The sequence below is a fragment of the Pituophis catenifer genome, unplaced genomic scaffold (genome assembly GCF_029215685.1).
Source record: "Pituophis catenifer annectens isolate HBS135680 unplaced genomic scaffold, rPitCat1.0.hap2 SCAF_1, whole genome shotgun sequence".
NCBI lineage: Eukaryota > Metazoa > Chordata > Lepidosauria > Squamata > Colubridae > Pituophis > Pituophis catenifer.
Window position 1 is genome coordinate 81,311,197 of NW_027256881.1, and position 23,486 is coordinate 81,334,682.

Here is a 23,486-nt window from a genome sequence, read left to right on the forward strand (position 1 = left end):
GTTTTTTCCCCCCTAACAGGTTTACAGTAGACCAAACCGGCTTATGCCTGGCATGCACAAAGAAGAAGGGAAGTCTCAAGATAAAGCATCAGTTAAATCTTTACTGGTTGGTTTGAATGAGGCTTTCAAAAGTGTTCCTTCCCAGGTAGAATATTTTAATTTTAATTGCTTAAAAAATCTTAGCTGTTTTGTAGAATAAGTTAAACAATATTTTAATTGATTTTAAAAAAAATTGTTTGCAGAGATAAAATTTTGCCCCTCTGTCTCTCTCCAGATATATAACTCCTTTTTAATGATTTTTTTTCCAGGCTAGAGGTGCTGAAAAAGAGAATCTGCAGTTTGAGCAAAAGCTATACAGAGGTGTTTCAGCTACCTCATCTTGGCTAGATGGGGTGGAAGAACATTTGTTTGTTGCCACGGCCCTATTACCTGAAGTGACAGAAACGTGCCTTGATAATCAAGAAGTAAGACAATCATTAACCTATGAGTTAAATTTGACCTCTTTTCAGTTAACAGGTATTGGTTACCACCTTTAGAGCGCTCCATGGCTTAGGACCCGGGTACTTACAAGACTGTCTTCTGCCACAGGTAGCCTCCCACTGACTAGTACGCTCCCACAGAGAGGGCCTCCTCAGGGTGCCGTCAGCCAGACAATGCTGGCTGGCGGCCCCCAGGGGGAGAGCATTCTCTGGGGGGCACCTACCTTCTGGAACGAGTTGCCCCCAGAGATCCCTGACCTTCGTGCTTTTCGAACTGCCCTAAAGACGTTTTTGTTTCATCAAGCCGGGCTGGCTTGACCTACTCTTTTTAAAAAGAATTGTTTTAAAAAATTAGGGGTTTTAATACAGGATTTTTAACTATGGCCAAATTGATTTAATTGGATTTTAATATTGTTTTAAATTTTTTATCTGTGTATTTTATTTGCTGGCTGTTCACCGCCCCGAGTCCCTCGGGACAGGGGACGGTATATAAATATAATAAACTAACTAACTAACTAACTGGAAGAGAAGGCTATACAAGATATGTTTATTAGCATTAATTGTGGAAGAAGCGATGCAAAAAAAAAAAAAAAAAAAACCTTTGTGCCTTTATAGCAGAAAAGCATATTTCATTTGCATTAAAGTAAGTCCCTGAAGTGTACTATAATATTTATGGAACTAACTTCTGGGTGGATGTGGCAGGCCTCTGCTAAAGAAAATTTGTTAGGGAAAAGGTTAGTGCTACCCTTTCATTCCTAGAAAGTAAATCAGAACAGACCAAGTAATTTCTACAGATATGCACAAAATTGGCTTCTTGGACTGTAGCATACATATAGTGCTTATCCAAAATAAACTAAATAATAACAGGACACTGGTAAAACCACTGCTTGGGAAATAAATGAACAGCCTATATGAATTCCTTGAAACTGTGATCTGTATCCTCAAGATAGAAGTGAGAGTTTGTGATAATCCTTCTCACCTCTATTTGCCATAAGCTTTTAGAACCATTGGATTTGGATACTGTAAATATATTTAGATTTGAGATATAATTCTTGTTGCTATTCCTATTGCTAACATTAGTCAAGGAACACATACCAATAAACCTTGAGTTATGATGGTCATTGGGACTGGAAATCCCATCACTAAACAGTGCAATTGTAAAATGCAAGTCACATGACCACATTACTTTGCGACAACAGATGCAGTTGATGTTAAAAGTAAACTGTCCCTCCTCCAGGACTTCACTGGTTGTTAAAATGGAAGAGGTGGAAATCCCAGTCAAGGAGTGCAGGGGTTACGTAGGTACCATGGGGTGTGTGTGCCGTGAACAGGCACCATGGACTACAAGTGGTGATGCCATAGCCAGTAGATGCTACGGCAGAAGGTGCTGCAGGCATAGATGGAGTGGGTGCTGTGGAGTACGAGATCCCTGGGATCTAATTTTCCATACTGGAGATCCTCAAAGAAACAGCATTGGGGGTGACTTATACAAGTAACTCACAACCTTCTGAGCTTGCTTTGCTTGTAGCAGAAAGGTCACAACTGGCAATCAATTGACTGCGAGATTGTCATTGTAAGCCAATTGTCAAGTGCCCAAAACACAATCACTTATGTATAGAGCTGCTGCGACAAATATATCTTGAGGATCCATCCTAAGTATCACTCATTCAATGCCATGGTAGCTTGAACAATCTCTGAATGAATGGTCGTAACCTGAGCACTACCTATATAATATTGTTTTTCACAATCATCTATGGTTTTGTATCTGTTTTGTTTTGCAAAGTTTTAATTCTAAAAGCATGTTGTTTTTATTTGAATACACTTTAGTCTCTTGCTAAAGATATCAAGGAAATGACAGAAAAAATGGATAAGAGCAAGGATTTATTTTCTCATGTGTTTCCTGAGAGTGCTGATAACCGAGATGTTATAGGAGACACTTTGGACAGTTTGTTACAGAGATTAACATTACTAGATACACTAGTAAATCAAAGATGCCAGCATATGAAAGAGAGACTTCAGCAGATACTGAATTTTCAGGTAAATTTTGTCCTATTCTCTTAAGAATTTCTACTGTACTGTTAAAGGTTTAAAAAGTGGGTAATGTAATTATATTTTTCTAAGCTGGTTTTGTATAGTGGTTAAGGCACCAGGTTAGAAATGAAGAGGTTATTAGTTCTAGTCCTACTTAAGGTATAAAAACAGTCAGATGATTTGGGATCAATAACTCTCTAACAAAGCACTTCCAAAAAATCTTGCCAAAAAACCTTTGTCAGGAGTCAAAACTGATTCAAAAGTGCACAAAGCCACACAAAATATATTTCTATAGATTCTTTCTTGCTATCAGAACCTTATATAAAAATATAATGGTAAAAAGACCCAGTTGCTGCTTGTAGCATGTTAATTGCTATGTCTGCAATATGTTCAGTCTCTAAATAATGTGATATTTAGGATTGGGCTCAGTATAAAAGTTACTCCCAAAGGTGCTCTTTTCAAAAAGCAACTGGATTTTGTTTTTCAAAGTCCAGTTGCCTTTTGAAAAGAGCACTTTTGGGACAATCATGACCTGGATGCCTGAGAATCTCCATAGGTACAAAGGTCACTAATTTTACCAAAGCATATTGAAGTAGAAATGATCAAATAAATAGAGATGCCAAAAATTGCAGGATTATCTTATCAACCCCAGATAAAACTCCAAAGTAACCTGATAGCCCTTGCATTGACACAGTGTGGATTTCATTTGCAAAGACATACTAAATACCAAAGCAAATAAATAACTACATTGTTTTAAAAGTTAAACCAATATTAAGCAGCTGTTTGGTAAATGAAAACCACTTCTGCAAACCTTGCCAAGAAAATTGTAGGGATTTGTCCAGGTAGCCATCAGGAGTCAAAAACTGACTGAAAGGGCTACACACATCCAAACGTGGCTTTTTTGTATACAAATTAAGATATTAGTTCATGAAGTAATTAACTAAATGAAAGAATAGCCTCCCACTTAATGCCATCTCTAAGGAAGGATGACTGATGCCTTTACCAGACAATGAAAGACACCAATTCTGAGGAAACTAGTTCAGTTCAGTTCATCATATACAGATAACTAAGGATGGCAAGAGCTATCAGCACAGCCAATGTATAGTACAAGTTGAATGATGCTAGTCACTCAGTAATTGTACGGGAATTGGGAGTTCTTCTGGCTTATAATAGCCTCTTCTGAAGATCTGAGTCAATCTCAAAGTTTTATTACCTGCAAACTGCCTATTATCACAAGCCACAAGGAAAAACGTTGCACAATAGAAAACTTGGACAATAATGACAATAACGTTCTGTTATTTCCATATATTAACTTTTTTTTTTCAATTACCAACAGAATGACCTGAAGTTGATGTTTACTTTATTAGCTGATAATAAATATATTGCACTGCAGAAACTAGCAGAAGCAGTTGAACGCCCTGAAACAGAACAAATACAGGTACTATTGATTGAACATTTTTATATTCTTAAGGAAGGAGAAAGATATGGTATGATGAACACCAAAAAGTTACTTAGAAGGTAGTATCAGATTACAGGCAGTGCCCATCAGTATTTATTCTAATGAATAAATAATGCCTGAAATACTTTTTGTATGGGAGTAGATAGACATGCCTTTGAAAAAGAATTCTGCTTGGCAGTGTTATAAATTTCAACAATAATTTAGTTTTCTTTTCTTACATTTTGTCAGATTACTTAACCTGACTGAGCAGCTCTACAGCAGAAAGTATATATAAAATTAACTTGGTGAATTTTTAGAACTTCAATTTTACTTGGCAAATTAGAGAAACATTTAAAAGTCAACAAGAATAATGAACACGCTCCTGAAGAACCTAAAATATTCTTTGTGCCTAATAACCCACAGATGATTAAAAACTTTTGAGCCTTTCTTTTGTCTTTGTCAAATGGCATGCAGTCAGAATTGTAGTGTAGTGTAGTGTAGTGTCATATCATATATCATATCATATTCTTATAAGTATTTCTCACCAAGAGACTTGGTTTGATTTTAACATTTAATCAGACTACCATCTGAAATGTTGCTTATTCCTAGGTTTATCTCATGTAAGTATCATCTCTACTGAATTTCCATTTGTTACATCAAGGCTCCTTGAAATTTAGGTTTTTTGACATTACAGTGAATTGTTCTTCTTTACATAGGCTATTGAGCAAGTAGAACAAGGACTGAAAGAATTAGATGCAGGTATCACTGAATTAAAGAAACGTGGAGATAAACTGCAAATCGATCAATCTTTCATGCAAGAATTATCCAAACTTCAGGTAATAAAACTATTAGAAACAACTTTTTATAATTATCAGCATAGTAGTTGTTTCCTTTTTTGCTGATGAACTATCTATTTATTATTTATTATTTATTATCTATTTATAGATAAGAAATTCATTTTACACGAAACAGATGTAAAATAACTTCAGAAGATTGCAAAAATCATTGTGTTTGCTTCATTTGTCAACTGACATCAAAAAATAAAATTTTGATGGAAATGTAATGATCATAAGGAGTTAATGTAGCTCATATAGCTCCCTTATCCTGATTGCCATTACTGGCCCTAAGTAATTGAACTTGTATTCTAATTTCTTTTTCGTCTGTGATTATAATGTAATTTCTTTTCTTTTTCTTTTCATCTATCAGGATATGTATGATGAGTTAATCATGATCATAGGATCACGGCGCAGTGGATTGAATCAAAATCTGGCACTGAAGGGTCAGTATGACCAAGCTTTGCAGGATCTGGCAGACCTGATTGAAACTGGGAAAGAAAAGATGGCAGGTGATCACAAACTGATTGTTGTCTCCAAAAAGGAAATCCAACAGCTTCTTAACAAGCACAAGGTAAAAACAATCCTTACATTTATAATTTACTCTTGCTGCCATTTAACAGAGCCCTTTGTAATTCTCTTGTTTCCCAATCTGGAAAGAGAGTTGTTATTTCAATGTGCTTAAATGCCATTTGGAATAATTTTAAAGCTAATGATGGCTAAAAGAAATTTTATTTATTTATGCAAATATTTACCTCAAAAGACTCATATAATAAATGACTCTTGTACAATAATAAATGGACTACACAAAATACAGAGGTGATGAAAATAACTGTCAAAATGCCAAACTATGAAAAGCGGACTACTAAGGGCTGCCTTCACAGTTTGGCATTTTGTCGATTATTGCTTAATAAAATGCCAAACCATGAAAAGCAGTTCCTGTCCCTCATTTGTGTCAAAAAAACCTATCAGAATAAAATGCTTTTGACTGCAAAAAGTAAACAAGGCAGTGGTTCCATGTACTTCAAGGTGACAAAATATTCCCTGGGTTATTTTTGGGTTGTCACTTCTTTAATGTTAAGTGAGGTAGAGATTCTCAGCAGCCATTCTCAAGACAGGACAGGTTAAGTCATGTAGAATTGTATAAATTAAAACCAGTCACCTTGGATTTGACCTAGAAACCTATTTGTTTGTTTAGTACAATTTAGAGTCTACCAAGATCCAAATACCTCTGGGCAACTTGTACTTTTTTAAAAAATAATATGAGAGATCCAGAAGGCAAATTCTCTATGACAAATAAAGCATCCTGTAGGGACTCAACCTCCATTCTGTCCCAATACTTGGGAAAACAGTCAAATTTCAATGGCTTTATGAATGTGAGCAGGGTGGGAATCAGTGATGGAATTCAACTTTTTTTACTACTGGTTCTGTGGGCATGGCTTGGTGGACGTGGCAGGGGAAGGATACTGCAAAATCTGCATTCCCACCCCACTCCAGGGGAAGGATACTGCAAAATCTCCATTCCCACTCTACTCCAGGGGAAGGATACTGCAAAATACCCATTCTTCCCCACTCCTGGGGGAATGATATTGCAAAATCTCCATTCCCATCCCACTCCAGGGGAAGAATACTGCAAAATCCCCATTCCCTCCCCACTCCAGGGGAAGGATACTGCAAAATCCCCATTCCCTACCCATTCCAGGGGAAGGATATTGTAAAATCTCCATTCCCACCCCACTCCAGGGGAAGGATACTGCAAAATCCCCATTCCATCTTCACTCCTGGGGGAAGGATACTGCAAAATCTCCATTCCCATCCCACTCTGGGGCCAGCCAGAGGTGATATTTGCTGATTCTCTGAACTACTCAAAATTTCCGCTACTAGTTCTCTAGAACCTGTCAGAACCTGTTGAATAGCACTCCTGGTGGGAACCTTACAAATCTCTTAGCAATCATTACTATAACTGAAGGACAGCTGTAATTCTCTTAAATTTAATCATCTGTTTGTAATGAAACCCCTACATTTTGTTCCAGTTGTGCCTTTTGAGTTGTTTTAAAAAGTAGCTCCATATAAAGTGAATTGGAGTAATCTAAATGCAAGATGATTAAGGCTTGAGTCATAATGGAAAAGATTTCCCCGCCCCAATTCCATAATGGAATAGATTTCCCCCTCCTTAAGGAGTAGACATGTTTTGACAATATACTAACCAGAGTTTATAGGGATATTTCATATAATTATGTTTCAAAATTGTGTTATAATCTTGGGTGTATTTGCATAAACACTGCTATTTTGTTTTGGGATGCAAAATTAGTTTAAATGCAAAACCACATTATTTAAAAATGTCAAAGATGCTTGCTTCTGACCTGCAGTTGAAAAAAAAACAAACATTCTGATTCCTAATATGCATGTGAGGAAGGAATGTAAACTCAATCTTCTCTGAAAGATAGAAAGTTTTTTTAGCTAAGCAAGATGCATACTCTGAATAGATTCTGCAGCAAAATCTGTTCCATTGCTCAGAATATAAATGAGACACAAACTATGGGGAAATCAGTAAATTAAAATTTTAGATTGTTTGTACAACAGCAGAATATTAATGAAATATTATAGTGAATAACAAATAATTATAATTTTCTCAGGAATATTTCCAAGGACTAGAGGCACACATGATCCTAACAGAAACTCTTTTTAGAAAAATAAGCAGCTTTGCTCTTGTGAAGGAAACTCAAATCCATGTAGATCTTATGGCACAAGGCTCTGCAGTGTTAAAACAAGCTCATAAGAAAGGAGTGGAGCTGGAATATATTCTAGAGGTAAAGTTTTCTTTTTTTTCTTTTGCTTTAAATTTTAACTTTTCATTAAGTTTGCCTGTGGCATAAAAAGTTTCTTAAGAAAAGTTATGCAAATGTTTGAGGAGAGGCACAATTTGTCTCCTGAAAACATCAAATCAAAAGTTCAGAATCATTTGACCAATCCCAAAATCATTTTGCCACCTGGGCAGTATGGAAATTGTATAATTTCATTTTCATCCCATATATTATATATTATATTATATTTATATTAAACATAATTTAATGTTTAAATTATGGGGTATTTTAAATTATTTAATTCATTTTTATTCTATTTTAAATTTTTGTATTTATGTGTTTTATTCTGTGGCTGTTCACCGCCCTGAGTCCTTCGGGAGTAGGGCGGTATAGAAATCTAATAAAATAAATAAATAAATAAATTTGGCCAAATAAATTAATTTGGGCCTGGTGGCTCAGCAGACTGATAGCATTGTGATTAACACCAGCTGTCTGCAATTAGTGTAAATTCGAATCTCATCAGGCTCAAGATTGACTCAGCCTTCCATCTTTTCTAAGGTAAATTGAGGACCCAGTTTGTGGGGGCAATAAGCTGGCTTTGTATAAATATACAAAAGTATGAAGGCTATTGCTTAATGCATTGTAAACCTCCCTGAGTCTCCGGAGAAGGGCGGCATATAAATCAAATTAAAAAAAAAATAAATCTCAAAAATTGGTAGCAATTTTTGCATATACTTCTGTAATACAGGTAATCCTTGATTTATGACTACAACTGAGCCAACAATTTCTGTTGCTAAGCAAGGCATGTTGAGCAAAACAGTTGTTAAGTGAATTTCGCCGAATTTTACAATCTTTCTTGTCATAAATACATGCCAGTTGTCAAGCATCCAAATTTTGTTTCTGTGACCACAGGCATGCGGCAACGGTCCTAAATGTGAAAAAAGTGGTCATAAATCATTTTTTTTCAGTGCCATTGTAACTTTGAATGGTCACTAAATGAATGGTTGTAAATTGAGGACTACATTTATACACATTCTTGTATCCAATTTTCTAAAATTGTTTTTGCAATGAATATTCCCTAATCTTCACACATATTTTTCCTTAATCTACATATTTTTATCCCTCCTGGTTTATTTTTTGTTGTTGTTATTGCTGGATAAATGAACTTAAAATATCAGGAAAGTACCATTAAAGGTTGGTAAAGGAAGAGTAGGCACTTAATCTTTTTTCTTTTCTGATTACTTCAGTTTAAATATTTATCCTTGTTTAATGTCTCAATAGACAATAAAGTATAGGCTCCTGTAACCTGTTTTGTTTATTTGAGAGCTATTTGGAATTTCTCTGCAAATTCCATTGCAGAATTTCTCTGCAAATCATGCAACTTAAATAAAACTTGAAACTGAAGCAGTGATAACTTTCTGAACTGAATGACTGCAGACTGCTTTCCTTTTTAAAGGCAAAATGAGCTGCTTTTTGGTGTACTTCACTTGAGACTGCTCAAGTCAACAGAGTGTATTGCATATATAGAGAATAACCAACTAGCAAAATAAAATAAAAAGGGTCTTTTGAAATGTTTTTGGAATTTTAACATAAATGTTTTTAGGATGCAAACAGTAGCAATAGCACTATTACAGCCTTTTCTTAGCTGTTTACAGAACCAGCTTATTGCCCCCAACAATTTGGGTCTTCATTTTATCAACCTCGGAAGGATGGAAGGCTGAGTCAACTCTGAGCCGGTGAGAACTGGCAGTTGGCAGAATTAGCCTGCAATACTGTATTCTAACCACTGCGCCACCACGGCTCTTGCAGCATGATTCTGCTCTCATTTTTAAAAAATGTTAGGACCAAGAAAGTACCAAAATAAGTTTGAGGGGAAAAAAGGGAACCCAAATAGCTAATAGCAGTTCTCAGAAAATTTGGAACATTTGGAATACTGTAGTTCCTGTTAAAATCAATTCAATGTGGAACAGTTTTCTGTTAGAGATATATTTGAAAAACACTGAGAAATTATTTGGCAATTATTTGGTTTACAGACTTGGATGCATTTAGAAGAAGGATATCAGGAACTCACACAGCAGTTGGAGGCTGTTGAAAGCAACATTCCTAGTGTTGGCTTGGTAGAGGAATCTGAGGAAAGGCTTACTGATCGGATTTCACTTTATCAGGTAATGGCAGTAATTTGTCCATCTGCATTCCTGCACATTTCATACACACAAACGTTTTAGGGGTGACATTGCAGCCCCTGGCTGCAGTTAAGAACAGAAGAGACATATGGATCAGACCAGATGTGTTTCTAGCTGGGTTAACAACACTGAACAAATGCTTGAAGGAGAATACAAGCAGGACATTATATCAGATATCTTTTGGATTTTGTGCATTTACACTAAAAATCAAAGTAGTCATTTATTTGATAAAATGATAAGATGTATATGTGTAACCCAATGCAAATGTGTGCATATTTTTTCTACTTAATTATGCATACATGAGAGGGATTGATTCTCTTCAAGTAGTACATGGGTTTATTTACTTTTCCCCCCAGAGATCTGTTATAACCTGGAATATAACTACTTGGAGACAAGAATAGAGAAGACAACTGTGATTATATATAATTTTCGGTGACTTTGGGGTTGTTATGGGGTTTTTTGTTTTTTTTTTTGCATTAATTACTTAGAGCCTTGGTAGTACAGGGGTTTAAGGCACCCTGTTATTAAGCTGGTTATTAAGACCAGCTGCCTGCAATTACTGCAGGGTTCGAATCTCGCCAAGGCTCAAGGTTGACTCAGCCTTCCATCCTTTCTAAGGTAGGTAAATTGAGGACCCACTTGTGGGGGCAATAAGATGACTTTGTATAAGTATACAAAAAGGATGAAGGCTATTACTGAGCACATTGTAAGCCGCCCTGAGTCTTCGGAGAAGGGCGGCTTATAAATCAAATTAAAAAAAATATATATTAGATAAATTAGTTAGACATAAACTAAGTAAGTTGCATATATTGCAGCACAGAACTAAGATAATTTTTTCTAGGAACCTGTACATGAAGAGAAAAGGCTTATATCTTCTTTTCCTAGCAAGACCTTGCATATAAATGTATGAACTACTAAGCTCTAGACAGGAATAGTTCTTGTGCACCCCAGTGGAAACTTTTTTCATAAGTATTCAAGCCCCATTTGCAATTACATTTTGCTACTGATTGTTCTAAGGAGGGGAAAGGGAAAGGAAAAATCCACAATAACCTTGTGTTATAGGTTTGGATGACTCTCTTTACATCTGTCATTTATTTAAAAAAGAAAATCATGACTGGATATTATATATTGGACATAAAGTTCTCTATAATTTTCCTACATCACAGTCATTGTTAAGTATTAGTCTTTTCTTTGCAAATATCATCCGAGCCTGTATCTGTATTATTTCCTGTGGCAATTATTTCTAACTTAGTTTAGGCTAAAGATCAAGCCATACGGTTGCAAGGATGTAAGTGTATGATATGTAGAATATTTGAATGTGCATGTATGGCATGCATGTATATGAGCATGTGTGTATTTGAGTATGCATGTATGGAAAGTTAGAGTATCTGGGTAAACTAAAAGCAAAGAATCCATTAACCGTGAACAAGGTTTAATATATACTTAATACATTAAATTGTTACCGAAATGTATGTTTTCACATCAACAGGGAACATTTTAATGGTAAAGTTGTAGGTTCCTTTTTACTTATGGATTATAGTAAAGAAAGAAATCATTGAAGTTTCATATTGTCTCATATTGTCTTTTGTTATCAAAGCACCTGAAATCTAGTCTTACTCAACACCAACCCAAACTTTACCAAGTGCTGGATGATGGGAAAAAACTACTGTTCTCTGTGACATGTTCAGAATTGGAAACTCAGCTGAACCAGATAGGGGAGCATTGGTTAAATACTACCAACAAAGTTACTAAGGAAATGCACAGACTGGAAACTATACTTAAACTCTGGACAAGGTAATGCAAATGACATGAAAAAACAATAGGTTTGGATTCTTTATCATTTTGTATTTCATAAATACAGTTACCTGTATAATATCTTTTATTACGTTTTGAAATTTGAGAGAATTTCAAGAAAACAATGGTAGAGTTCAACTTTCAACCCTAGCTAACTATTATTGGCATCCAACCTGGGGAAGAGTTGAATTATTACAGTATTTCCAGGGATTTATATACTTTTGGTTTATTGTTGTGGTTGCTTTATAATTTAACTGTGTTGGATATAACTCATCCATAATGAGTTGGGTAGGCTATAAAAACTGTAAAATGAATGAATGAGTGATGAATGAATGAATGAATTATAAAGAACAAATTAAGTATCATTCAAAGAGTCCAATGCAGCCTAAATTAATTATATTTTCCCTCCATTGCCAAAGCAGATAATCTGGTTTGCAGAAGCATTATTTACTTTAGAAATATCATATATCTAAATGAAAAACACTAAGAAAGTGTAGAATCTAAGACACACTAGAAAGAAACTATAAAATACCTTCCAGGAAGGAAAAGAGTTGAATTTTATGGTTCATTGTGTAATGCTCAGTGTATGTACTGTCATGGCTCTTGACTGCCATTTCCTTTTTCAAATAAGGGAGTCTTTGCAAATCACAAAATCTGTCTGCTCCTACCAAGGGAAGAATTGAAATTGGTTGGTATATATATATATATGTATTAAATTGTTGCTTATGACAGTGTACAATTTTACATAAAAATAATCAATGGAATTTAAATGAATGTGAATATTCAAGATAAAATATTTTATCAGGAACCTTTTAAATGATCAGAGAATGACTTAATGAAAGTGAATGTCTGTGCCTTAATGTGAAATAAATTTATCCTTCATCATCTTTATAGATATCAGAGTGACTCGGCTGAGCTGATTCATTGGCTCCAGTCAGCAATGGACCGTCTGAAATATTGGACCCAGCAATCTATCACAGTTCCTCAAGAACTAGAAATGATTCGAGATCATCTGAATGCATTTTTGGTAGGTATGAATAAAAAAAAAATAGAGCCATTGACATTTCACGATCTAATTGTTTAGTAACATAATTGTTTCAGTTGCAGAATAAAATTTGTAAAGCAACACATAATGGCAATATCCAGAACTATTGTATATTTCGGGGCTAAATAATCATGCATATATATATATATATTGCAGTGCTGTGCACTCTTAATTATCAGTTCAAAATAAAGCATTTCCATTCTATTCATACTCCAAGTTTATTGATAAAACTGCTGAAACCTGCTAGTTATGCCAAATTACAATTATTTCAGGAATTTTCCAAAGAAGTTGATGCAAAGTCATCCCAAAAATCTACTGTTCTGAGCACTGGAAATCATCTTCTCCGGCTGAAGAAGGTGGATACTGCATCGTTGAGGGCTGGGCTGTCACAAATTGATAATCAGTGGACAGAACTGCTCGTACAGATTCCAGTAGTGCAGGAAAAACTGCATCAGGTAGGGCAAATTCAGCTCACTACATATGATTTCATTCTATGCACAGACAAATACGTATTAGTACTTTTTCTGGCAATCTTCTATTCGGGCATTGCTCATAAATTTCTTCTTTCCAGAAACTCAACCTTGTTTTCAGGAAATAGATTGCTGCAAAAGCTTCAAAGACATGACCCAACTGGATAAATTATTTTAACATAAATAAAAAAATAGTCATATATATTCAAATGTCTGCATACTGAACGATATAGGAATAAAACCCTGTGCATTTGTCAGCCTTTTTTGAATTAAAAGTTTTTAGTCCATTCTTTTCCTAGAGGTGTACTATTTATTTATTCATTCATTCATTCATTCATTCATTCATTCATCCTTTGCAAAGTGTGCTAGCATGAGCAAAGACTCTCTGCTTGAAGTAGCTGCATGAGTAGTTGCATGAGCCTTCAAAAGGCTCATGCAACTACTTCAAAGGCTATGTCAGTTGTATATGTGCATGGTACATGTCTGTGCACACACAATATTTCCATGTTGGGACTGTCAGTAAAACAAAGCAGCTGTGCTTGCACACAAAGGTAGACATCTGAGGACAGATTTTGAAGCAGAGGTGGGAATCTTTCAGATGTGACTGCTGTAAAAAGAAGAAACGGTCCATATATATTAATATTCTTTGCGAAGCACATTTTTTCCAATTCAAATTCCAGTACTTTGCAGTGTTCATACTAGCAGTGATCCAGTGATTCTTCCACTCAGGAAAGAAAAAAGAGAGATGGATTTGACAAAACCTTTTGAGACTATAATGGCTAATAATGCAAAATACAAATGTTCTCAAATTAGTGCTTACAGTGGAGTTGTATGTGATATTTTGGCAATGATTTTTTGATATGATATGGAATGTAGATAATTAGTTGGCAATTATTACAAGGAAGTAATTGATTAAGCAGCAGTACTGTAATAAACGTATGACAGGGTACAGTGGAGTTCATTCACACATTTTCAAATTCAATTCTGGAGAAGATAAGACTGGTATTTTTCCAACTTACAGCGATTCTGTTTATAGATGTTATGAACACAAGGTGTTGGAAACATACACCACATCCTTTTACTAACAAATGGATTGAACTAAATAAATAATACTAATATAATTCAAAATTTTAATTCTAGGCAATTTACTTTGAATTAAATTGTATTAATATAAATGTGATTTATATATACATATAAATGCAATTGTTGGTACCAGTACTGAAAGGCAAAGTATCTTTAAAGTACTGGCTGTTATATTTTGTATGTGTGTGTGTATACTGTATATATATTCTCTGTCTGTCTGTCTGTCTGTCTGTCTGTCTGTCTCTCTCTCTCTCTCTCTCTCTCTCTCTCTCTCTCACACACACACACACACACATACACATAGAAAGGGAGAGATATTATAATATATATAATTTAATATCTTTATTATATCTTTTATTTCTGTTTGGTTATGTTGAATGTTTTCAAATTAAAAGTTGGTTTCATATCTGAACATATATTCTCCATCGTAATATATACACAATGATATACTTACAAACAAAGTATGTACTGGCTCTTAGATTTCATTTGATTTATTTTTTTGCAGCTCCAAATGGATAAGCTTCCTTCTCGCCATGCCATCACAGAAATCATGAGTTGGATTACTTTGATGGAAAATGCTATTTCTAAGGATGAGGAAAACATAAAAAATATAGTGGGACACAAAGCTGTCCAGGAATACCTCCAGAAATATAAGGTATTTAAAGAGGGAATAGTTGGAAAATCGCTTTACATTGATATCTGCTACGTAATTGCATTGGAACTGGTTTTAGACTTAACTTGTGGAGTTGCATTTGAAGGTTGTAATACCCCATTGATTTAGGATGTAAGTTTCTAATTACTGGACTTTTGCCTGCAATTACCCTGTGGAAATGCTTCAGTGATTCATCTCCTGTCTCTGGGTTTGTTCCAGCTAGTTTTGGTAGTGGGGAAGAGATCAAGCCTGAGACAATTTCTTTGTGTGGTTCTCAGAACAAGGTGTTCTCTCTCCACTTCTGTTTAACATCAATATGAGGGCATAGGGGAGATCAAATAGGAGCAAAGGGTCAGATATCATCAATATGGTGATGATAACTAGTTATACATGCTGACAGGGCTGAACAGATATTAACGTTATTAATGTTCTGGATATCAATATTCCATCTTCATGCCTGGAACCTGTTGGGGTATGGATTGGAAGGAACAAGCTCAGGCATAGCCCTAGCAAGACCATGTCTTGGATATAAGGACTTTCTTTTTCCAAAGATTTTCAACAGTGATTTTTAATAGGAAATAATTCTCTACAGGATTATTTTTTGAATTATCTCTTTTCAAAAGAAATACTATAAGAGATAGCAGAACCATTTCCTGCCATCATCATCAAATAAGCAGCTTACTATGTAGAATGCTGAGAACAATTTACAATTTTCCTTTCCTCCTCAATGAATTAAAGAAAAAGGATAGCATAAAGGTAAACATTACAGCAGAAGTTTTGGCGAAGTTTGATGTAAGTCGAAACACAGCATGTGCTAGGATACGTATTGTACTATCTGAGAGCTTCTCTTCTGTCTATTTTTCACAAGGGCTTTAAGATTGATGTAAGCTGTAAGCAGTTAACCGTGGACTTCGTTAACCAATCAGTGTTACAGATTAGTAGTCAGGATGTGGAAAGCAAGCGTAGTGACAAGACGGATTTTGCCGAACAACTTGGAATGATGAATAGGCGGTGGCAGATTTTGCAGAGTCTGATAATGGAAAAGGTAATGAAATAAACTTGATATGTGTGAACATAGCTTATCTGAAACTTTATATGCTGCTAAAACGCTGCCTTCTGAAGGAAGAATTAATTTTGTGTCTTCCACAGATAGTAATTTGTAAACCAACTGCAGTATGGGCACATTTCTTCTGATGGTATCAAATGCTATCCATCAACAAAGCCAGATTGATGCAGTCTTATATACTGTATACCCTGTTTCCCCCAAAATAAGACATCCCCTGATAATAAACCCAATCGGGCTTTTGAGCGCATGGCAATAAGGCCAAGCGCTTATTTCAGGGTTCAAAAAAATATAAGACAGGGTCTTATTTTTGGGAAAACACGGTATCTATCTTTCCAGAGAGCACCAATGACATCCCGCCTGTATAATGCTACAAAAAAACACCAAACCCCTAGTACGGTTCAGTTGCTAGTAATAATACTGTGTTTAATTTAGTAAATAATACCATATTTAAAACCAGTATTTTTGTTGCTTTATGGTCTAACCTTATTTGTCATGCTGTAGTTTTTACTTTTTCACTGTGTTCTTAGCATCTCTTTCTTAGTTAGAAAATTGCAAATATGTTGAACATTCACTTCCTGTTTGTTATAACAAACCTTTTGCTGAGATACAACAAGGGGGGGCTGATGGCACTGATTCTAACAATGGGTTAGTTGAAATACATTTCACAAAATTTGTAGAAATTTTGGCTTGCTGTAAGAAATTATAACTAACAATTTAATTTCAGGATCATACTAAATTGCATAAAGCACTGAAGTAAAATCTTCTCATCTTCAGCTAGGTTGAATTCAGTCATTCCAATATCAGTCATTCCAATGAATTTGATTGATTGCTTTTGCTGGACTGAAACTTGAAAGTATGCAGTGGATTTTGATTCTATTTCAAATTCATGATAAAACAACTTGTTTTGTAAAAAAAACAGTTTTACAAACAACTTGATTGTAAAAAAGATAGGATCAATACCCATGTATTTTTTCCAGTGAAATGTTTCTTTATTTAACTTAGTGAGAATTAAGAAATATGTGATCTTTCCTTCTTCCTTCCTTCCTTCCTTCCTTCCTTCCTTCCTTCCTTCCTTCCTTCCTTCCTTCCTTCCTTCCTTCCTTCCTTTCTTTCTTTCTTTCTTTCTTTCTTTCTTTCTTTTAGATTCAGTTGTTGGAAGGTTTCCTTGAATCATGGACAGAATATGAAAATAACATCCAGAGCCTAAAAACATGGTTTGAAACTCAAGAGGCAAAACTGAAGGAACAACAGAGAATTGGAGATCAAGCTTCAGTTCAAAATGTCCTAAAAGACTGTCAGGTAAAAACAACTTTGCCATTAATTATCAATCAAATCTGTTTTATTATTTTATTGAAAAGAAGAACAGAATGCTAGTTAATATCATTGAAATGCATATCTGGGCAGATGTAAATCCCACTTAGTCAATACAATAATATTATTAATATAATTAGTAAGGTATGTTAATAAATGATATATGAATATTCCCTATTTGGTAGAACTCTTTTATTTATTGGTAAATAAATTGGTAAAAGAGTTGGGGATGTTTAATCTTTGGAGAGATTATTGGTGCCTCTTTTCTTCCTTTTGTTATAGGATTTGCTTTCTCTGTCAGTTCTGTTCCTTTGTTTGTGTTGTTTTTGTTTTGTATTGTTCTTTGTTTTAAAATATGTTTATAAATTTGTAAACCACCCAGTGCAAGATGGGATAGGAATTTAATTTATTATTATATATACAACAATAAAATCATAGCTTCTACTTCTTTAGCTGGTTTTGGCCTTCATACACATCAATTTCTTCCCAAGAACCTAAGATATTGTAATTTATCAGCCTGGTATATATGTGGGTCCAAGCAATGTGGCCTTTTGTAATTGACAGATGGAAGTTTTATCAATGTGCAATAGATTTATCAATTTTCCAATGTGCCAATGGAGCCACCATGGCCAAATATGCCACAATCTTTCAACTTCAATTTTCAGATCTTTATGATCTTCCCCAATTCATTGTTTTCTGTTCTACTATCTCCTGACACAGATATTCTTTACTTTTAAATAAACTAGTACAAATATAATAGATATTTCTTATTGATAGTACAGTTCATTCTTTGTTGTACTGAATTTGAAAATTCTAATCACAAGTTGTTAGTAATTAGTGATTTTACAAAAGCCTTATGCAGTTAAAACACAATATGACAATTTTTTATTTCCTTCAGGAACTTGAAGATCAATTAAAAACAAAAGAGATAGAACTTGAAAAAATTGAACAGACTGGCTTTTCCTTAATACAAAATAAAAAAGAAGAAGTCTGTGCTGCTGTTATGGATACCCTCCAGAAGCTAAATAATTCTTGGGCAAATTTGGACCACCAGGTAAGTAAGAAGGAATGCAAGAAAAAGTACCTTCCTTAAACCAGGCGAGTTTCAAACCACTGATATCAGGAAAGAAGCTACATATATTCTGAATGATAAAAGTAAAAATCACTTTCAATCAAGAGCTGTGCCTCCATGTTCCTCTTCTCCCAACCCAATCCAGATGTCGAAGATGATTCAAAAGCTAGAAATACAAGAGCTAGAATTATTGATTGATTAATAAAACCCTTATGCTGTGCATCAAATAATTAATTATACATTAGATTCCTGAAATCTTTCTACTATTTGTTTCCACTAATCATTGATTGATTGTTTGATTGATTGATTATGTGCCATCATCATTTTCGACTCTAAAACCACATGAGTAGATTCTCCTGGGTAGATTTTCTCAATGACTTTATGTACCCTAACCTGTTATTTCAAGTTCCCAATGATGCACTAATCACAGTTAATAGTAACTACATTTCTTAACATGACATAGATGTTCAGATGGCAGAGAAACTTTCAGCTAATCTAAAATAGAAGCGAAATTTCCCATACAATTCAAAAAGGGAAAGAAAAAACATATCAGAGCCTAGATCTGTTTTATCTTTTATATCTGAATTGCAGTAGAAGAGAATCTCTGTAGCTCAGGGTTGAACTGTGAAGTCCTTGATGCTTTCTAAGATTGTGTTTTTTTTTTTTTTTTGCCTGCAGACATTTCATTTCTTGACAGGGATGCTAGTGAGTGTGTGGTTTGCTCCCTGCTTTTATATAGTAGCCTGCCTTAGAAGTGTTGAGGGTGTGGTTTTCTCCTTGATTAAGGAGAAACTTCCTAACAGTGAGGACAATTAACTAGTGGAACAGTTTGCCTCCAGAAATTGTGGGCGCTCCATCATTGGATGTTTTTAAGAAGAGTCTAGACAGTCACTTATCTAAAATAGTATAGGTTCTCTTGTTTGAGCAGGGGGCCAGACTAGAAGACCTCCAAGGTATCTTCCAGCTTATTCTATTCTAAGTCTAGGGCATTATAAAATTGATACCCCATCTGCTTATATATCCACAAACTACTCACACAGTGTTCACACAAAAGACATTGCAGAAATTTTGGTCTCCAAATAGCAATACCACTTAGACTTATATACTGCTTCACAGTGCTCTCTAAGCGGTTTACAGAGTCAACATATTGCCCCCAACAATCTGGGCCCTCATTTTACCCACCTTGGAAGGATGGACGGCTGAGTCAACCTTGAGTAGTACCCTATGTCTAGTCGTGCCTAGTATGTCTAGTTATTCTGTCAGTATATCAGCCTTATTCCTTCCTCAATCTTCTCCATCTACCCTAATTGAATATTCTGAAGTATGTCAGTATGTGGAGTATGTCTTTAGCTAAAAGAGGCTATTCATTACAGATGTGTATTCCCTGCACAGATAAAGTGACAAGAGGAAGCCAAGAGTAACATACTCCTGTACCATTGGTGTTCTTGGTTTTCAGCCTTCATTTAAGTGTTGTTAGTTTTAATGCTTTTATATTTATTATTTTATGAAATTTTAAGCCACACAGAATTGCTTTGGTTAATGAGTGGGATGGATGGATGGATGGTTGGATGGATAGATAGATAGATATTGCTATCTTGCTTGAAGTGAGGTTTTGTCTCTCTTCCTTCTCTGTTTCCATTTCAACTCCGCTTTCAATATTCGTACCTTACTCCCATTTGCTTCTTTTCCTTTAAAGCTGTTTTCTATGCAAATGTAAGAAAACCTTATCTTCTATTCAGACCTCATCTCATCTCTCTCTCTCTCTCTCTCTCTCTCTCTCTCTCTCTCCCCCCCCCTCTCTCTCAATATTATCTTTCTTTCAAAGTAAAAATATTGATTTGATTATCTTCAGCAAAGTAAGCAGTTGTACATAGCTTCTAAATAAGAATTAGGGAAGGGACAGAAAATAACTGCAATAATTACTGCACTCTTAGCTAAATAGTCATCGTTTGTTAAAAAACAATTCTACTATAGACAAAATATGTCGTAGTAAAATATGACAATTCTTTTTTTCAATTCAAACTTATTTCAGTAAATACATTGATAATTTTAATATTTATTGTATTTCTTGTTTCATTGGCCAGGTCGGTCAGCTGAAAACATTGCTACAATCTGTCCTTCATCAGTGGAGAGTTTACAAAGCATCTTACGAAGAACTTAACAGCTACATGATGGAAGCAAGGTATTCTCTGTCTCGCTTTCATCTTCTTACTGGCTCTTTGGAAGCAGTGAAAGTCCAAGTAGATAATCTTCAGGTAAGCCATAAGAACAAACACATTTATTATATTAAGCAAGATCATGGAATTTTGCCAGAAGGTTAAGAAAATAAACAATTGCCACTCTAAATGTAATTATAAAATAAATTTAAAATTAGTCCATGACAACTCATACCAATCTTTATTCAATAATGTTTCAGGATTTCATTACTTCTTTGCTCCCATCATTTTAGCACCTGCTATAATAATTACCCACCAATTGTGATTTTGAAAATGAGATTTTTTTAAAAAAATTGCTACCTTTTACAATTAAAAAACCCCTGCATATTCTGTTTGCTTGAATCTTATTTTTCTTTGTTTAGAACTTGCTAGATGAATTGCAAAAGCAAGACCATCGCTTACAAAAATTTGGGTCAGTGACCAATGCACTATTGAAAGAATGCCATTCACCAATTACAGAGGCACTGAATAATACTTTGAAAGAAATGAACTTAAGGTATGAAAATACTCGTGTTGTTTTAAGTAAAATCTACAATTTGTACCTACTGGCAGATTGGAAATCTAGTGTAATGTACATTCCCCTTTGGCAAATATTTTTCAAATATGTAGTAATTAATTGAGAAAGTAGATAAAAAAATTCTAGAAGCTAGACTAAGATTAGAAACCTTATATGGACTTTTGGTTGAAGAAAGAAGAGGATGACTAGAGGGTTCATGGATTTGGGGATTAAAAAGTGTTCAAGTAAAAGGGGAAAGTTAAAATGGCAATTACTAGATGAAAAGAAGGGCAGAAGTCATAATTCTATGTTTTCCTTTTTTCTTTTTCTTATTTTCTATCTCTTTTCTTTAATTTTTAAAACATTTATTGTGTTGAAAATTTCTAAAGAAATAAAGGGGAAATAGTAAGTTTTGGAGGTATGTTTTGAATTACTTACTGTACCTCTTTAAATGTAATTCAAAACAAAGTTCCATTTTTTAGCTGAAATCATTTTTTTGTGAATATATATGTATGTGTATGAATAGATAGATAGATAGATAGATAGATAGATAGATAGATAGATAGAGAAGAGGTGATAGACATCATGATCTCCGGAACATTTAAAAGTTTAAAAAATTTTATTTTAAAACTTGTGCTAAGCTTTCGTCGGCCCCTACCGACTTCATCAGTGTGTAAAATCCCCATTGAGGAGCTGCTTCTGTATGTGGTGCCTTTTATGTACGGGAGGAGGGCTTTGCCATTTTCTTGTTCTCTGTCTTGGATTTTAGTGGGGGTTTCTTTTTGGATTAGGTTGGTGATCTTATTTCTTTGGAATCCATTGGATGTTAGTACGTTAGTGAGAGTGTGTAGTTCGGACAGAATCAGCAAGATCCTCCACAAACACAACATCAAGAAGCATTCTGCACAAACCGAAAAATATCCACCATCCTAAGAAAACCCCAAGGACAAAATTGAGTTAGAAAATCAAAGAGTATATGAAATCCCTTGCACCGCCTGCCCCACCACATACATCGGAGAAACCAACAGAAGAATAAGTGCACGCATTGAAGAACACAAGAACTCAGTTAGAAAAGAGGAACCAACTTCTTCCCTGGTCCAACACCTCAAAGCCACAGGACATGATATTGACTTTAAAAAGACCAGAACTATTGCCAAAACTGAACACTTTAACAACAGAATAATCAGAGAAGCCATCAAGATAGAAAAACGTCCACACAGCATGAATAAATGAGATGATACCTCCTGCCAGCCAGCCATTTGGAAACCCGCCCTTATTGACAAACGAGTCCCTAACACAAAGAATGACACCAGACCCACACTCACGAGAGCCACACAGGATGTAACCACCACACATCCACGCAGAAAGCAGACTCAAACCCACACTGATGATCAGGCACGACCACAGACCAGAAGCCAGACCACAGCTGCATCATTAGCCACTTTAAACCCCTCCAATCCATACATGAAGCAGACTGACACCCAACATGAAGAGATGGCACGGCCACGAACACGAAGCCAAACAACAGCAACACAGCTCACCAGCTCAAATCCCCCTGCTACTCAGACTAACCCGAGCACAACCAAGCCCCCACCTAAACACAACACACACCTAGCCAATCAGAGCACAGCCAACCCCCCATCCAATCAGAGCACAGCCAAACCCTCAACCAATCAGAACACACCTCCACCCAATCAGAACACAGCCAAGCTCCCACCCAATCAGTTCACACCCCCACTGGCAGTTAAAAGGAAGAAACAGCTGCGATCACACACATTGCTCCTAGAAGCATGAAGCCGAGAATACCAGCCTGAAGATGACGAATGAGACTTCATCGAAACGTTGCCAAGACACCTCCAATTTTACGCGGGAGAAAACCCGAATAATCAAAGACCTACATACAAACACCCACGAAAACCTCAGTATATATATATATATATATATATTCTTTTACATATTTTACTACTGTGTGTGTGTGTGTGTATGTAAATGCATATACACATCCTTGAAGAAGTAAAATCTTGAATTGTATAAATTTACGGTAGTCCGTTAACTCATTATATAAAACACTTTGCTATGTTCAAATATATTTTTAATGTTTCTTTAAAATCTCTAGCCCTAAATGCTTTTTATATTTGTTTCTTTTTTTAATTTGGAATCCCTCTCTCCCTACCATGCAGCCAAAGGTAGTTGCATTTTTGTTTCAGATAACATTGTAATAATAGAAAAGATTTCATATGTCCTTGGTATAGTTTTGCTCTTCCAGAAATAGTATAATAACAAAAATACTTAATTTTGGAAGAACAGATAGTAAAATCTAGCCAACCTTTACCGAGCCTATAAAACACCAACCAAATTAAACTTCATTGTTATTAAACAGAAGACTACCAGGAAGAGTAATTCAATTTTAGTATTTTCTACTTTGTCTTCCAACTTCTTTAATTCTTTCTTCCAGATTCTCTTAACTGAAGACTACTTATGGTATCCTGACTGTAAATGTTTAGTACTTTTAT

General features: G+C 35.1%; 2 protein-coding genes across 2 annotated transcripts in view; both read left to right on the forward strand.

The window, feature by feature from the left end:
- The window catches only part of LOC139327529 (nesprin-1-like), a 23,834-nt gene extending 396 nt beyond the window's left edge, over positions 1-23,438 (forward strand). The window contains exons 2-19 of the mRNA XM_070957373.1: positions 20-145; positions 309-464; positions 2,307-2,516; positions 3,847-3,948; positions 4,665-4,784; positions 5,155-5,355; positions 7,418-7,591; positions 9,619-9,750; positions 11,366-11,562; positions 12,457-12,589; positions 12,880-13,062; positions 14,666-14,815; positions 15,681-15,857; positions 17,022-17,177; positions 18,088-18,243; positions 20,346-20,516; positions 20,840-20,973; positions 23,429-23,438. Of these exons, the coding sequence (XP_070813474.1) occupies positions 20-145; positions 309-464; positions 2,307-2,516; positions 3,847-3,948; positions 4,665-4,784; positions 5,155-5,355; positions 7,418-7,591; positions 9,619-9,750; positions 11,366-11,562; positions 12,457-12,589; positions 12,880-13,062; positions 14,666-14,815; positions 15,681-15,857; positions 17,022-17,177; positions 18,088-18,243; positions 20,346-20,516; positions 20,840-20,973; positions 23,429-23,438 (2,688 nt within the window). The remainder of the gene's footprint in view (positions 1-19; positions 146-308; positions 465-2,306; positions 2,517-3,846; positions 3,949-4,664; positions 4,785-5,154; positions 5,356-7,417; positions 7,592-9,618; positions 9,751-11,365; positions 11,563-12,456; positions 12,590-12,879; positions 13,063-14,665; positions 14,816-15,680; positions 15,858-17,021; positions 17,178-18,087; positions 18,244-20,345; positions 20,517-20,839; positions 20,974-23,428) is intronic.
- The window catches only part of SYNE1 (spectrin repeat containing nuclear envelope protein 1), a 335,993-nt gene that overhangs the window by 239,407 nt on the left and 73,100 nt on the right, over positions 1-23,486 (forward strand). The window lies entirely within an intron of this gene.